The sequence below is a fragment of the Raphanus sativus genome, chromosome 4, assembly GCF_000801105.2.
Source record: "Raphanus sativus cultivar WK10039 chromosome 4, ASM80110v3, whole genome shotgun sequence".
NCBI lineage: Eukaryota > Viridiplantae > Streptophyta > Magnoliopsida > Brassicales > Brassicaceae > Raphanus > Raphanus sativus.
This window is the reverse complement of record NC_079514.1, coordinates 30,422,140-30,440,990: the sequence shown is the minus strand read 5'-3', so window position 1 is coordinate 30,440,990 and position 18,851 is coordinate 30,422,140. Positions and strand designations below refer to the sequence as shown.

At 28.0% G+C, this 18,851-nt stretch overlaps 1 protein-coding gene across 1 annotated transcript; it reads left to right on the top strand.

Moving 5' to 3' along the window:
• Nucleotides 1–8,571: 8,571 nt before the first annotated feature.
• LOC108854024 (serine/threonine-protein kinase D6PKL2) lies at nt 8,572–10,757 on the top strand. Its single transcript, XM_018627513.2, has 2 exons — nt 8,572–9,299; nt 9,695–10,757. Exons 1-2 carry the CDS (start codon nt 8,653–8,655, stop codon nt 10,560–10,562), a joined length of 1,515 nt encoding a protein of 504 aa, XP_018483015.2. The 5' UTR covers nt 8,572–8,652; the 3' UTR covers nt 10,563–10,757.
• The last annotated feature ends 8,094 nt before the right edge of the window (nt 10,758–18,851 follow it).

Genomic DNA, 18,851 nt, shown 5'->3' with positions numbered 1-18,851 from the left:
CTTATCTCGATTATAAATTAGCATAGTATTTCATATCTTTGAGGTTCATTATGTATTTGTTGTATGTTTTAATGGTGCTTTGTATATGTACAGTTAAGTGTTATAAACATCCGTTTGCCCAACCATATATTATTCCCATCTTCAGAAAATGCCAATACAATTTCTTTCAAATTCTTATGATTTTGATTTGATCAAGATAATTGTCTCCTTTAAGAAACTACAATGTAACATAATTCTATGATCACTAAACCAAGGCGACTGATCCAGCTTTACCAAATATTTTGTAAGAGTATTTTCATTTTTTTTTTAATTGATGTAAGAGTATTTTCAATTCCACTCTATTTTTTAAAAAAATTATAACAAAATTTATTGAACTATATTTTGTTACTAAAATAACATTGACTTACTCCGTAACAAAATAATAATTTTTTTGTTTGTTCATTATACTGTTTGACACTACAAAATAGAATAGAGTTAGAGTAAAACTTATTTCCAGTATAGAATTACTTTTGAGAAATAGTTTTATACTAGAAATTCTCTAAGACACAAATAAAAAATGTAAATCAATTTCCAAAATAAAATAATCATCAAGGTTTGCTGTTTATTTTTGTCTGCCTTGCAATTTTTTATTACAAGGGAATAAAGAGACATCACAAAAGACGTTGAAACTCAGCAAACTAATAGAGGTCCAGACTGGTATTGGTAATCTATCTTATTAAAACAGAAACATTCTGCCAGACCTAACATTTATTTTGTAAGTTTTTAAATTAAATACACTTTTATACTTTATAATTAAACTTACATTAAATTATTAATGTTCATTTCTTTATACTATTATCCATGTTTTCAAACAATATACTTACTAGATGATAACCCGCGTCTTGCGCGGAGTGAACTTTTTTTAAATATGTTGTATCTAAATAAATAATATATTTTTTTTGTTATCAATAATTTTTTTTACATTTGATTAGGGATGACATGTGGGTAGGTATCATTTGGTTTGGTTAGGTTCGGTTTAGATCTTTGCAAATTTGGTTTGAATCTTTATATGTTCAGTTTGGTCTTAGATTCAGATAACCCATTTATTTTTTTAAAAACTTAAAGTTCATATATACTTTAAATTTCTCAAAACATAAAAATAAAAATAATATGTTACATATAAATTTGAATAATGTATACAAAAATACTTAAATTTAACATAAAAATTGGTTTAACTTAAATATTTGGATAGAAAATGAATAGATATTTTCAGTATTTTGGTATTTTGAGTAATGTTTAGTTATTTTAAATATATATTTTTTACTATTTTTATATATTTCTAAATATTTTGGACAATTTAAAAACATCTTAAGTATTTTGTATATTTCTTTTAGATATTAATTTTTAAATAATATATTTAAGTATATAATTTTGGTTCGAATATACTCGGATACCCAAAATATTTTGGTATGAATCGGATTCGGTTCTGGTTTTTAGATACCAAAATTTTAAACATGTTCAGATATCTAACCAAATTGATTAAAGTTCTATACTATTTTCTAGATTGGATTTGGTTCGGTTATTTGGATTCGGATTTTTTTCCCAACCATATATTTTTTATTGTAACCAAATTTTAAATGAAAGTGACGATGGTTCATACTGATTTTGGGTATGCAACAATTTTTAAACCAAAACACTTTCTTTTATGTACGTGATTTATTTAGTTAATCATTAAAAATGTTCAAGACCCATTAAAAACGATAGGCTGAACTGAAAAAAAGTTACCATTGATCACAAAATTTTCAATGTGAGGCTTGTACCATTTTTAGTAATTTATAATCGTTTTAAAAAATTCGAAATACAACATATAAAAAAAATATAATTTTTTTATTATATGCTTTATTTTAACAAATAAAATTAAACGAAAAGTATATAGGATAAAAAATTATTATCAAATCTTTTTTATTCATAATCATTAATGGTGATATATATGTCAATCATATTAGGAAGTTCCGTAGCTTTTATTTAAGGAAACAATAGAGAATATTCTTTTGTATATTAATAATTGATTTAATAGTTATTTAATAAAAACTATAATATATGTGTAGATGGACCAACTTATTTCTCTAACAATCCTAAAAATAATTTTCGTGATGACACGTGGCTATCAAACAATGTTGCAATGTTCCAGGATTAATATATAGGGGATTTCTTTATACTACTATCAATGTTTCCAAACAATATATTTTTTATACTACTATCAATGTTTCCAAACAATACAATAATTAATCTTAATTATTTTATATCTATCATTTCTCTTAAAGTTTTGTAGAAACGTCATAATTTTATAAATTGCAAAATAATAAACCTTAAAATTTGGATTATAAGATTACAAATTATGAAACTATTATAATTTAAATCAAATTAGATTACATATCGGTTATCCAACAGTTCAATCGGTTAGTCTCGGATTTAATGATTTTTTTTAATATGAATATTTTAAAAACTTAAATTGAATTGTTAGATCTCCGGATTAACCGGTATAATCACAATCGGGTTGAATTAAAAAACACTGATTTAAATGCAAAAATATTCTAAACACACTCTTTAAAATTACCAAAATATTTGTTATATTCTTAGTGAAATTTTTCATGGTAAAATATTATGCGCTTCCAAGCGCGGATCAAAATCTAGTTGTCTTTTAAATAAGGTTAATGTTATACAAGTCTAAGGGGGTGTATTCGATATAAAATATGAGGTGAATTGATTTTAAAAATGGTCTTAGATGATTTCAAATAATTGTACTGATTAAAATGATTTCTGTTAAATCACTCCAAAATATCACCTAAAATCAAAAGCTTTAATTTTATTTTTCTTTTCAACTAAAAAATCTACCTAAACAATTTAAAATCACTTGAAAACTCCATAACTTAAAATATTTTTAATAATAATGGACTTCAAAGTATTTTATAGAATCTCAAGTTCAATAACACTGGATTTTAAATAAGTTTTTAAAATTTATGTTTAAATAATAATGAATTTGTCTTTTTTTTTTTTTTTTTTTGACAACAATATACTATTCTAACGTAACTCCACCGGTTCAGAAAGCCAAACCGGAGGTATCGAATCCACATATAACATAGCTGAAGGTGAACACCTTGCCCCGTGTGCAAGCTTGTCCGCCATTGTGTTCAGCGTCCTTGGAATATGTCGGATAGTGAAATTAGGGAAGAAAATCTTACTGTGGCTAAATTCTTCCATGTGCGTAGTAAAAGCTGGCCATTCTTCAGGTGAGGACACCATCTTCACCAGTTGAGAACAATCAGTTGCAAAAACTACATCTGAGAACTGCAGGATCTTCATGCACTCCATTGCCCAAATCAGCGCTTCACATTCTGCATGTAAAGGAGATAGGCTACATCGGAGATTCATCGCCCCCAATAATGAATTTGTCATTTTAATAAAAATCACCTAAAACTCTCAATTGAATACACTTTCCTAAAACTACTCTTGTTTTTTTCCTTAAACTCTATTTTCTCTCTTTCTCTGTTTATTCATCACTTAATTTATCTAAAATTCTAATTCATTATTATGCTTATCATTAAATTGTACTACATTTCATGTTTTATGTGTTTTCATATTTGAAAAAGTTAAATATAGTATTTTACATATTAAAATACAAAAAAATAATTTAACATTACAATTTTTGTCAATCATTTTTATTTAAAACCTAAATCTTCCATTAATGATAATTTTGTCATTTACACACCCCTTTAATATTGCTATAAGTGTCCGGCATTTACTACGTATTCCCTCTGTTTCTATATAAGTGTCACTTTGACATTTTCTACACAGATTAAAAAAGTGATAAAAATATATGTAAGTTGTCATTAATTACATCTCTCTGACCAATAGTATTTGAGATAAATAAAATTATTTATACAATAATGTAATTTACAATTAATTTTCAGCTGAAAATAAATATAATTTGTATTGAATGTAATACTTTTTGTGTAATAAGTAAAAAAGTGTTAGAATAACACTTAGTATGAAACATAGAGAGAGAGTATAACCGAACTATTAACATTCACCCGTTTATATACTCTATTCATACTGGATAGGGTAAACCTTTTATTTAGTTATTTATCGTCAAAAGAAAAAGAAAAACAAACTACTTGTCTTAAAGTTAAACATGATATATACCAAGAGATCTCACTTTTTATTTTGAAAAAACAGATTTATCACTTGTTGATCGGTCTCTTTGTAACTGATACAAGAAAGTCATGAATCCGGACCATAAAATATTAGTAATAAATCTTCACGATTTTCAACTAGTATTCCTATCGACAGAACATTCGATCGGTTTATCAGAGGAGAAGGTGGCCGACGAAATCTTCTGTAGATTATTTGAGAAGTAATAGTATGTTATAAGTCATCATCACGTTTTTTAAAAGAAAAATAATGATACAACATATCTATCTTATTAAGGTAGAAATACTTTAAGCTTTTGTTTAGTAATAGAGATAGGAGTCTTTAAAAAAATTAAATTTTGTTTGGTAACAAAGATAGTAGAGAATTTTATATTTTCCTTATTTAAATGATAGATTTAAGTATTTAATATATTTTCCTAATTTAAATAATAGATTTCTTTAATAGAATGAATCTTAACCAAAATAAAATTTCTTATAGATTTTTTGTTAACATTAAATATTTTTCAATATTTATTAATAAAAATAATAAAATAAAATCACACATCAAAATAAATTTATATATCATATAAATAAAATATAAAATATTTTATTTATAAATTGTTAGTATAACACTTTTATAATATAAGTCCAATTAGTTATAAATAATAGATTTTTATATGATACACTGTGATATAATAGACGATTAAAATCACATAATATAATTATTTAAAGTAATAAATAAAATTTTTGTTTTAAAATGTTATACTAACAATTATGTAATACATATTAATTTACACACATATATATATTATCATTAGAACAAAGAAAAAAACTGAAGTGAAAGCAAATATTTATACGGCCACGGGTCAAACTATAGAAATAAACAACAATGGCGTAAGATTTTTTTTTTAACAAATTTATTTTAATTTCAAATATGTTTATATATTTTATTTATTTGTAAATTATTTTTTTTTATTAATAATGCTAAGATTTTGGAGTTAGAAAAAATTGTGACCCATCTCTATATTATTTTAATTAGGAATTTAAAATTTATATCAAAATATTTTTTTAAACTTTTAGTTTTTATTATAACTACAAATGTTAATTTTCAATTTAAATTTATGTTTAAATAACAAATATATCATTTATAAATAAAAACTAAAACATAAAATAAATACCCGCCCGGTTGGGCGGGTCAAAATCTAGTTAAAAATTATGATATAGTTTCAAAATAAATTATGAAATTGATATTTATATTTAATATTAATTTATATTTTTGGTATTTTTTTAAAAATAGTAATAACAATAAATAATATAATAGTATAAATATAACAATATTTACATCTTCAAATATTATTTAAATTCTAATTTTTTATAACTATATAATTTTTTTATTATAACAATTCCTCAAAATTTTATGCATTAATTTTTTGATTTATATTTTTCTAATTTCAATACCATTAGTCTCTTTTCAGTATCTATAAATATTAGAATTTTTTTTTTGTAACAACTATAAAGTTTAAAAATATTATTTAGTTTTACGTTTTTATTGTTATATACATAACAAAATTTTACCTTAATATTATAAATTTGATTTAATATTTTCTAACCTAAAAATAGATAAAAAAATTCTAAGGTTATAATTTTAAAATATACAGATATATCATAAATATATATTTAAATTTAAATTATTTATGTTATCTTAGTTTTATATATAATTATATTTAAATTCAAAATTAAATATTGTAGACAAATAATAAAAATTTAAAATTCACAAAATTTTAGTTAAATATAATTAAAATTTTAAAGTTTTTTATTTTTTTTTTCTTCAAAAAACTGTTATATTACTCAAATTCGAGGTAGAGCTTTTATTTGTATACACGGCTTTTATTTGTATACACCGTGCATGAAAATTCTTAATAAATTTATAATTGATTCAGTCATAAACAAACGACAACTAACCCATCATAAACCAATGGAAACAAGCAACCATAAACCGAAATCTATATTTTTCATTTTAATATATAAAAATGTTTGTAATTCTTTCAGTTATTTGCTTCTACCTTGATTACACCAGAAACCAGTCCATTTCCAGTATATCCTTTGTAATCACAAAGTCAATAGCCATGCCCATGGAACCGAACAGTACTAAGAAACAAGACTAATTAGATCATAAAAATAAACGTATTATACAGTTTGAAATACAATATCATATTTTTATATATTTGTTCCTCAAATTACCACAATATATTATTTTGATTGATTTAATATCCAACTACAATTGTATATGAATAATTAACAAATAAACAAACAGTTAAAGACCGTCCATCAGTTATAAATAAAACTATCTAAACTATTAAAACTGGAGTATAAATAAGATTTAACCATAATTTTTCCACAATATTTACATTGAAATGCCATTGGCCTAAACATAATACACAGTCGTTTTATAACTTAGTTATACATGCCTAATTAAATTGACACTCTTAACATTAATCACTCGGGCTGGCCTTCACTCTTAAGTATTTTTGAAGCCCATTACTTTTGTTTCTGTCAACATCGAAGTCCATTACCTATATAATTGACAACAATTATTATTTGAGTCATACCTAGAATTAAAAACAGATCTCAAATTATTCTACCATATTGTACAAAACAAACAACTATATTACTAAAACTGAATTACAAATTGAATCTGTTTGGAAATATGAACAACAATTTTAAAAAGATGTTTATTTGGGAATTTGGATAGCAATTTTTAAAAATAGGTTTGTTTGGAAACACAAATTATAGTTTAAAAAAAAAGAGGTTTCTTTAGAAAAAAGAGGTTTCTAAAATAATCATAAAAAATTTAAACATATATATATATATATATATGTATATATTTGAAATCAAAATAATAATTTAAAGTTGATGTATATCAAAAACTAATTCAACATATACATATATTCAAATTTTATTTTTACTAAAATATTTTCCAATAACCATTATTGAAAAATGTTTTGAATATATATAAGAAAAATACAATAAAAGTCAAATTTCATATACCAACTTAAATTATGATTTTTTTATTTCACATTAAATTTTTAAAATATAATATATATGATTATTTATATGATAGTACGTATAAAATACTATTAATTATATGTGTACTCTGTTTTAAAGGAAAAAATAGATCGTGAATTAGAGGTGGACGTCAAATATTTGGGTATGTTTGGGTTTCGGGTTTCAGGGGTCAAATATTTCAGTCTCATTCGGGTATTTATAAATTTTGGTTCGAATTCGATTCGGATCTTTGTGGGTTTATTCGGGTTCAGATAACCCATTTAAACAACTTTAAAATTCATTATATACTTTAAATTTCTCAAAATATATAAAAAATAATATAATACATATAATTTGAATAACATATGTCAGAACACCTGAACTTAACATATAAATTGGTTTGATTTGAATATTTGGATAGAGAATCAATAATTATTTTAAATATTTTTGGTTTTTTGAGTATACTTTAACAATTTTAGATATTTACATATGATTATATATATATATTATCAATTATTTAAACCAACTTAAAAGTATCATATATATTATGAATGTTTTTAAATACATTAAATCTAAAAAATATATATAAGTATATACATCAATTTCGAATACACAGGTATCTGAAATACTTCGATTCAAATCGGATTCGGTTTCAATTCTTTAAATACCAAAATTTTGAACAATTTGGATATTTAATCAATTTCGGTTCGGGTTTGATACCTTTTTTTGGATCGAAATCGGTTCAATTTTTTGGGGATTTTTTGTCAAACTCTAATATTGACATGGAAAATAAATAGCAACATATTTTATAAAAAATACACCCGCACGGGCGTGCGGGTCAAAATCTAGTTACAAATTAAACAAACATCAACGCGAGGATACGGATCAAAAATCTAGCAATTATCAATTTATCATAGTGTATTATATGAAAACTGAGAAGGTATACATGACCCACAATTCAAAAGAGACTTTAATCAGTACACATAACAAACAAACAAGCACATAACTATAGCTAGGCAATTGTTTATTTTGTTTTATTTAATCTTCACCGTGACACATGATACGAGAGTATTATCCACTAATGGTTTCATTGGGGTTAACAGCAATATTTAACCACATTAGAAACAGTATTAACAATAACAAAACCATCACTCTATTATTACTCTCAAGTTTCAATACACAGTTTACCAAACCACTGTTTCAAATTTTGAAAACCCCCTTCATAAATAAATTAAATACATTTTTATCAACAATCTCAATGTCGTCTCTCTCTCTCTCTCTCTCTCTCTCTCTCTCTCTCTCTCTCTCTCTCTCTCTCTCTTTGACCACCTCGAGTCACATCACATGACCTTGACCATCAACAACACAATAGATTCTTTACAAGTAAACATCTCTCTTCTTCTCCACTTTCTCATTTTATCGATCTTCTTCTCTAGTCATGAGCACACAAACTCCAAATCTCGAGCCTTCACACGATTGTTCCTCCAATGCTGACTCGAGTAGTCCATTTTCTGGATCCGAGAGCTTCAAACCCAGCAGTAATGGCTCTCAAGACGTTAGGCTCAACAACAGCGTCAGCTTAAGTTTCTGTAGCAGCAGTAACAGTGTGACCAGCGAAGCCAATCTCGAAAAGTCTCAATCTTTCGATACAAATGAAGCTGCTTTCATCAAAAGGGTCTTCTCTCCGTCGAAGCCTCACAAAGGGAACGATCCTCGATGGGACGCGATTCAGAGGGTGAAATGCAGCAAGAACGAGGATCTGGGTTTAGGGCATTTCAGGCTGCTGAAGAAGCTGGGGTGCGGAGATATCGGGAGCGTGTACTTAGCTGAGCTGAGAGAGATGGGATGTTTCTTCGCCATGAAAGTGATGGATAGAGGGATGTTGATGGGGAGGAAGAAGCTGGTTAGGGCTCAGACCGAGAGAGAGATTCTCGGTTTGCTGGATCATCCTTTCTTGCCGACCCTTTACTCCCATTTCGAGACTGACAAGTTTTCTTGTCTTCTCATGGAGTTCTGTAGCGGCGGAGATCTTCATATTCTCCGGCAAAAACAGCCCGGAAAACATTTCTCCGAGCAAGCCGCCAGGTTACTATGCTTTTTAAGCTTTAAAGTTTTATGTTTTTTTTTTTTGGGTTCTGTCTGAAAACATGGATCTACTGTTTTATCTAGTCAGCGGTCATGATTTTGGGTTTTGTCTGAAAACATGGATCTACTATTTTATCTAGTCAGCGGTCATGATTTTGGGTTTTGTCTGAAAGTAAAGTCAAATTGGTTTGTTTCTTTTAGTGTGTAGCTGTAAGAATCTGAATCCATTGTATTTTTGTCTTTTTCTTGGCTAATAGTGAAATCAAATTGATTTGATTGTTTCTTTTTTTTTCTTTTTGTTCAAATTTGATTGATTGTTTCTATTTAGCTCTTTTAAGAATTTGAAACCTTTTTTACATTTCTAATGGATCCTCTGTTTTGTCTGTTTCTAATAGGTTTTATGCTTCTGAAGTACTTCTTGCGCTGGAGTATCTTCACATGATGGGTGTAGTGTACAGAGATTTGAAGCCAGAGAACGTAATGGTGAGAGAAGACGGTCACATTATGCTTTCGGATTTCGATCTCTCCTTGCAGAGTTTCGCGAGTCCTACGCTGATTCAATCCACTTCACAGCCTTCTTGTGACATTGCTTCCTACTGTGTCCAACCTTCTTGCATAGTAGTAGATCCGTCTTGCAAATTGCCTATAGCATGTATCCAACCATCGTGCTTCAAGCCACGTTTCCTCAACGGTAAACCAAGAAAGGCCAAAACCGATAAAGGCGGTTCGGATTCGCTCCCGATGCTAATAGCCGAGCCAACGGATGCTCGGTCCATGTCATTCGTGGGGACTCACGAGTATTTAGCGCCTGAGATCATTAGAGGAGATGGTCACGGAAGTTCTGTTGATTGGTGGACTTTTGGTATATTCCTCTACGAGTTGTTAACCGGGAAAACGCCGTTTAAAGGTAACGGCAACCGCGAAACGCTGTTCAACGTTGTTGGGCAACCGCTAAAGTTTCCGGAAGGGTCTATAAGTTTTGCAGCTAAGGATTTGATTAGAGGTTTGCTTGCTAAAGATCCTAAGAAGAGGTTAGGTTTCAAGAAAGGTGCTACGGAGATTAAGCAGCATCCTTTCTTTAACAATGTGAATTGGGCTCTTATCAGAAGCACAAACCCACCAGAGATACCGAAACCTATTGATCTTTCCATACTAAATGAAACCCTCAAGTCGTCATCAGTTCAACAACAACAACAACAAGAAAAGCATTCACAACAATCAGATTCTTCATCGGGTCCTTATTTAGAGTTTGAGTTCTTCTGATGAAAACTGTATGGATGCATGTATTTCATCTCCTCTATGAAAAAATTTCTTTCTTTTTTTATGGCTTTTAGCTTTTGTTTCTGTTTTTAGCCTCTGTATTAAGCAACAGTTTTGCGTTTGCGGTTAGATTATGGTTTGATTAGTTGATTTGACCATATCCAGTTATATGTTTATAAAGGTTCAGATATTGAAGAAACACACAAGAAGTTGGGAAATGGTTTTCGAGAAAGCATAATCTTTCGAGTCTTTTGTTGCAGGAAAAAAGAGTTTTATTTTTGGTTGTCTAATCGAGAAAAGTAAAATTTAAAAGATGCGAACTTTTATCATATAGATAAAATAAAAAGATACTCTCTTTGTTTTATAATAAGTGTCACCCTGAGCTTATTTTCTTGTTACACAAAGAGTGTCACTTTACAATTCCAATGTAAATTATACTAACTTTCAGCTGAAAATTAATTGCAAACTTCATTGATTTTATAAATAATTTTATTTATCTAAAATATTATTGTTCCAAAAGATATAATTAATTACAACTTATATATATTTTAACAACTTTCTTAATCTGTGTGAAAATGTCACAACGACACTCTTTAAGAAACGGAGGGAGTATATTTCAAAGATCTTAAATTACTCTGTATTGAACTTTAGTTTTTATAGGTTATGGTTTGATTAGTTGAATTGATCAATGTCAATTTTTATGTTTTCTAGCTTTTCTAAAAGTTTTATCTATATGCTAGTCCCCACATCAAGTTTATAGTTTTTTTTGGGGGAATTTTCAAAAATACCACTTTCAAAGATACCATTATTCATCTTTACCACCACTAAAGACACATTTTCAAAAATACCTTATTTATTAAAATGGTAAAAACTCTTATATCTTTGTTTTTATATGCTTTTCAAAATTCTAATCCCAAATTCTAAATCATAAACCTCCAATTCTAAACCCTAAACCCAGACTCTTCAACTCTAAACCCTAAACCCTAAACTATATACCCTAAATTCAATATCCAAAACCCTAAACCCTAAAATCTAAACTATAAACCCTAAATCCTCAACTCTAAACCCTAAATCCTCAACTCTAAACCCTAAACTATATACCTTAAACCCTAAAACATCAAATCTTAACCCTAAATCATAAACCTTCAAATCTAAACCCTTCATTAAAAGTAGTGGTAAAAGTGGTTAGTGTAAATATGAAAAGTGGTACTATGAAAATGGTATTTTTGGCAATTTCTCTTTTTTTTGTTTGATCAAAAGTTTATAGCTTTTTTGCTTTCATGTTTGAGAAATTGCCAAAAATACCATTTTCATAGTACCACTTTTCATGTTTACACTAACCACTTTTACCACTACTTTTAATGAAGGGTTTAGATTTGAAGGTTTAGGATTTAGGGTTTAGATTTGATGTTTTAGAGTTTAAGGTATATAGTTTAGGGTTTAGAGTTGAGGATTTAGGGTTTAGAGTTGAGGATTTAGGGTTTATAGTTTAGACTTTAGGGTTTAGGGTTTAGGATATTGAATTCAGGGTATATAGTTTAGGGTTTAGGGTTTAGAGTTGAAGATTTTGGGTTTAGGGTTTAGAATTAGAGGTTTAGGATTTAGAATTTGGGATTAAAATTTTGAAAAACATATAAAAGCAAAGATATAAGTGTTTTTACCATTTCAATAAATAAGGTATTTTTGAAAATGTGTCTTTAGTAGTGGTAAAGATGAATAATGGTACCTTGAAAGTGGTATTTTTGAAAATTCCCCTTCATGTTTTGGCTTTAAAGCTTTCTTATAAAGACAAAACGAAAACCTTTTTGCATGAAATAATCGACTTTTTGTAACAGTTATTCTCTGAATATACTAAAGAAAATTGTCCCGAAGAATGTAAATTTTCTGAAAAGAAAACTGAAATGAGACAACACATAGTAAAAGAATGGCATGTACCATCTTTTATGCCAAGGTCGCTAATGGTGAAAGTCGAAAGCATTTACTTTCGAGATTGGCACAATTCATATATAATTAAGTTCAAATCAGAAACCATCGTTGGAATTAAAACATGCGAAAATTTCAATTCTATCGCAAGTTTGATACCACTTTTCAAATTTATCATCAATGAATGACTATTTTCATAAATATCTTACATTTATGATAAAACAATATCGGGGAAATTTTACTTATACACTTTTCATGATACCATTATTCAACTATACCACCACTCTATGAACATTTTCATAAATATCACTTCAGTTAATAAGTAAATGACCTAGATATCCCTAGATCTCAAGGGATTAGAAAGAGATAAATTTTTCTTTTCCAAGACAAAATCGAGACGGCGAACGATGACTTTCACGACGGCGATTCTCACGACGACGGCGACTCTCACGACGGATTCGCACGACGGCCACTCTCACGACGACAACGAGAAAAGGTCTTCTCTCCCACGAGTCACGATGCCTCTCTGGTAAGAGCATCTGATGACGACGAATTCAAGATACAATTTCTCTCAGATGACAAGAGCAATCACACTACTCAAATCTCATCTCAATAATGCCGTCTCCTCTTCACGATTCTCTTCTTCACGTATGTTTTTAAATTTGGATACCTTTTTGTTTGTTTCAAGTCATTTTTGATTTTGTTATTTCTGTTATAAAAAAATCAAAGAAGATTGGTTGAGTATTTTCAATTCCCTAGTTAAATCTAAGAGAAAGAGTATCGATGGTGAACAATGAGTTTTTGAAAAATTATAAACCTTTATAAATGTGGGTTTCAAGTAGATTTAAGATGCGTGAACTCGAGAAGTGTTTTCTTGTATTACAGTTAGATTTAAGAGTAAGAGTATAGATAGTGAACATTAAGTTTTGAAAAATTATAATCCTTTATGAATGTGGGTTTTGAGTAATTTTAAAATGCGTGAACTGTGTTGTCTTATATAGTAGTTAGATAGCAACGGGTTTTGCTGAACTTTGAAATTGTCTTTGAGGGTTTATGAAGCTGGAGAACCACCAGATAATCCCAAAGTGATAATCCATCACTCAAAGATGGTTTATGTCGAGAAGGTATCAGATATATTAGGAAAATAAGAATTTTATTTGATAGAGAACTCTCTCATTGGAAGCATTGTGAAGCTGGTTAGAAGGAGTAGGGTTCTATTTTCAGAAGAGTTGTTCTATTTTCTCATGCAGCGAAGAGTATTGACGAAAGGAGAGGATCTCTGGTTTACTTTCTCGGACCAGCCTATGAGGTTTGTACGAATGGAATTTTATCTGATAGCAGGCTTACGTTGTGAGGAAGATCAAACAATAACAGAGCCGTAATTCAAAATAAGGAAGAACCATACCTTTGGATGTTGGGCAATGGTGATAAGTTTACGGTGAGAACATTGTATGATATGTTTCAAAAGAAAGCAAGAAGCATGCCAACACTAGAAAGATTATCTCTGGTAATAGCAACAATCACAAAAGCGGTAATTATGGGAGAAAATCTGAGTTCTAAAATTCCGAAAGACAGGTTGATGTGTTTTATAAAAGATTATAAATGTAGTTTTATAAGGGTTTATAAATTTATAAATTAGAGATTTGTAGAAACTTATAAAACGTTGTTTATTCTTTGCTACATCTTGTGATTAACTCAGTGTTTTGATTTCCTCATAAATATAAAAATTTTGTGACCCCAACACATCAATGTACCATCATCTCTTTACAAAACTTTATAAAGGTATGTAAAATTATTTTTAAGAGTATATAAACACTTAATAAAGGCATATAAAACAAGTTATAAAATCTATAAACCATTTATAAATGTTTATAAAAACGTTATGAAATTTATAAATAATATATAAGGGGTATGTATACTATTAATAGGGGTTTATAAAAACTTTATGAAACCTTATATTAAATTTATAAGGGGTATTTTGGTTTATAAATCAACTGAAAGAATCTATAACCATTTAGAAAGCCTTATAAAACAATTTATAATGGTTTGTATAATTATTTATTAATAATTTATAAAAATAATTTACAAAGTTTATACACCATTATAAAATATTATTAAACAATTTATAAGGCTATGTAAATTTTCTGAAGCGGTGGAGCCTTACTTGCTGTCCGCATGTGCCTCAGAATCTGCCACGTATCATCATCTCTTTATAAAGCTTTATAAGGGTATGTAAAATTATATGTAAGAGTATATAAACCATTAATAAAGGCATATTAAACAAGTTATAAAATATATAAACCATTTATAAATTTTTATGAAAAAGTTATGAAAATTTATAAATAATATATAAGGGGTATGTATACTATTAGTTGGGATTTATAAAAACTTTATGAAAGCTTATATTCAATTTGTAAGGTGTATTTTAAGAGTTTTATAGATTAATAAATCAACTAAAAGAGTATATAACCATTTAGAAAACCTTATAAAACAATTTATAATGGTTTTTTAATAATAATTTATAAACATAATTTATAAAGTTTATACACCCTTATAAAGGATTATTAAATAATTTATAAGGGTACGTAAAATTTCTGAAGCGGTGGAGCCTTACTTGCTGTCCGCATGTGCCTCAGAATCTGCCAAATATCATCATCTCTTTTCAAAACTTGCACGTGTTCTTTAGATTTATAAGAATATTTAAAGTTATTTATAAGGATTTATAAAATCATTTATAAATATTTTTAGAATATCAAAAGGCAATTATTTTATGAAGTCTTATAACCTTTTATAAAGGCTTATTAAATCGTTTATCAGGATTTGTAAATTATTCATAAGTTTAAGAAGTCATTTGTAAATGTTTATAAATTATTTTTAGGGATTTTTTGTTAACTGAATGATAAGTGTTTATGAAGTGATTTATAAAGGTTTATAAATTGATTTATAATGGCTGATAAGCTCATTTTTCTAAAATCGCCCAAAAAGACTATGAACACAAATAGGCTTTGTAAAACATATACTTTTGTATCATCCCATGTGAGAAAATTCTGTAAAAGTCTCAATGCATGTTCATAATCTATTACAAGAAACAAAATGTAGTAAAAAAAGTAGTATTGGTTACTTAAATGCATTACAACAGGTCATTTCTCTAACTAGTCAATAATTTTATGTTCAAATAAGTGTTTTATAAATTATTATAAATTCGTTAGCTTAAGAAATTTATTCTGTCGTGTTCCGCAGTCAAAGCAACAAATTTTGCACAACCATGAAGTTACCGGCGAGGTATCGTGATACTTTAACAGAGCCATCAGACAAGCCAAAACTGATCATCCAATGTTCAAAGCTGGATTATGTTGAAAATGTTGCTTGCATTTAAGGAATGAAGAATTTGGTGAAATAGAGAATTCTCACTTTGAAAGTGTAGTAAAACTGGCTAGAAAGAATAACATTCAATTTATAAACCATTTATAATTGTTTATAAAACCGTTATGAAAGTATATAATCAATTTATAAGGGGTTTATAAGACGTATATAGGTTTAAAATCAATTAAAAGAGTCTATAACCATTTAGAAAGGTTAATAAAACAATTTATAATGGTTTGTATAATAATTTATTAGAGTATGTAAATAATTTATAATGATTTATAAAAAACAATTTATAAGGTTTAACATTTATAAGGGTACATAAACAAGTATTAGGAGATATATACAATTTTTTAGTATCAGAGATGTCTGAAGAAGATAAGAGAGAAGATGGTGTTAAGAAGCCAACTCTGAAACTTTTATAAAGCTTTGTAAATCTGTAATTTTTTAATCTCAAAACCACGTTCTTGTTCACAGTCCCTCTTGCTTCTTCAAACAGCTCACATCCTTGTCAATCTTCAACATCTGAACACAAACCAATCACATATTATTCCTATGCATAAGCACTCACTTCCAAAACAGGTTTCACTGTAATTTAACTCAGAAAAATTGCATTTCAAAGTTCAATCACGTCAATTAGATTTGAAGCTTTACATTGATTCAATCGAACTAATTTACTCAATTGAACTTGGGATTCAAATCCAGTGACTCAAACTATCTCGGAGTTCGTCGGTCGTGATGACTGGAGCTTGCCGGTGTTCACCGGAGCATCGTTGGCCGTGTCGGATTTGATCTGAGCAATTGAATATGGTCACCGGAGCGTCGTTGGTTTCGTCAGATTCGATCACCAAAGTGTTGTTGATTTCATCAAATTTGGTCCACAAATCTCTTCACTGGATCTCTTCGTTCATCACCAAAGCTTTTCATTCTTCGTCGGAGCTTTATATCCTTCTCTAGATCTTCTCGGTGTCTGGGATTGGTTTCATGCCGAAGAGCAATTACGCGTTCATGTGAGTTTGTATGAAAGATCGTATTGTCAGCTTCGTCGGAGAACTAGGCAGTTGTCAAATCCGCCGGAGAACTCGTTAGCACCGTCAAATCACACCGGAGTTGATATCGTTCATGTATAGATGGAATGATCGATTTCAAATTGGGGGAGAAAGGAAGTAGCGTAGGTATAATTATTCAAGGATATAATAGTATTTTGCCTATTAAAAATTTGGTGGTATAGTTGGTTAGTGTATAATTGAAAAGTGGTATTTTTGACAATTTCTCAACAATATTATGATAATTTTAAAAAATATTTTTAAACTCAATCTCAATTCTTTAATATTAAACCATAAACAATAATCACTAAATCCTAAACCTAAATAGTATATTTTTCAATTGATGATATTTTTGAAAGTTGGTACTTAACTTGTAATACTTCTAACAATCTAATCTATTAATTTAGGGCATGACTGGTTTCCCCGCTACCACCCGCAAACGCAGCTTTTGCGGTTCGCAGCAGTTGTTGGCGTTTCGAAACAATCACAGAAAACGCTACAGATAACTTCAAACCCCTCTGAACCTCTTAAAATCAAAAGCTGGTTTCAGCTAACGTTTGCAGTTGCGGGAGGATAAATTATTTTTCTTTAAAAACAAAATAAATAAAAATAATACTAAAAATATCCAATAAAATTTTTAAATTGAAATAATAGAAATTATAAAATATATACATATTATATTTTAATTTATATCATAAAATTTTAAAACCAAAATATTTTCTATAAATTTTAAAATTTAATAATATGATTTTATAAATATAAATTTTATATTTATTATATTATTATAATTTATAATACTTTTATAATTATATAAAACGTAAATATTGTTAATTTATTATTTAACAGATGGTGCGATTGGTAGTTTACCAGTCATAAGAGTCCTGCAAACGCAACAATTTCTAACCGCTGTACCAGTCGTACAAATCTCTCGAAAACGCTTGAAACCGCAACCACCCGCACCCGTAAACTCCCGTAACCGCAACCGCAACCGATGCGGTTAAACCAATCAGGCCCTTAGAATTATATTATTTTATCTATTGTTTAAGGTTGAAATTAACTTTTGAACCTTCTCTAGAATCTAATAATCTTATCATTTAATATATTACCATCATGTTGGATTCCTTAAATATATGGACAACTTAATTTAAACCAACCTCCAAATAAACAGTACTTCGCTTATCTATAATCTCAAATAAAATAAGAATACACGATTTAAATGGTAAATGGTCCAACAAAAATATGCACTTTCTAGATATTAACGAAGGATATAGAATTTCATAAATAACAAACAGACATTGGATATGGAATTTGGGTATGGTTAGAAAAGTTGTTACCAAAAAACCATATCGTTCGTTCATTAATGATTACAAAGAATAAATTTTATATTTTAATTCGGTTTACTAACAATTTTATTTTGCTAGACATATACACTGAGGCATATACCGTATTTCTAAACTATATATTATACGTACATTACGAAAGAAATATAATTAATGGCATGATTGTATATACCAATAAGATATAACTACATATAATGAAAAATCTCAATATCCTAAGTATAGTAATTTTCTGATTAATAATTTAAATGTTTGTCGCCAGCAGTATTTTTGATTAATAAAGAAAATATTTCACTTATTAAACATTTCAAGTATTAATACAGAATTTGAATCTTAACGGAAAAAATATCACTAAATAGACATTAATTTGTAAAAAATTCAAGTATTAATTCAAAATTTGTAAAATTTAAATAGAAATCAACAAAATCATCTTAATAACAGAATTGTTTTCTAAGAAACAAAATAGACATTAAAATTACCTCACAAAAATTGTTAATAAATTTTTTAACTAAATTTTTAAAAATATATATATATATTATTTTAAGTTTATGATTTCGATTTTAAAACATGTGTTAGAAGTTAGAAATAATATAGACTAAAATAATAATTAATAGTTTGTACTA

What these genes read in the sequence shown, in the direction of transcription:
- LOC108854024 (XM_018627513.2), top strand. Translation starts at nt 8,653, where the DNA reads ATGAGCACACAAACTCCAAATCTCGAGCCTTCACACGATTGTTCCTCC. An exon ending in TTCTCCGAGCAAGCCGCCAG is followed by an intron (nt 9,300 to 9,694) that starts GTTACTATGCTT and finishes TGTTTCTAATAG; the next exon opens with GTTTTATGCTTCTGAAGTAC.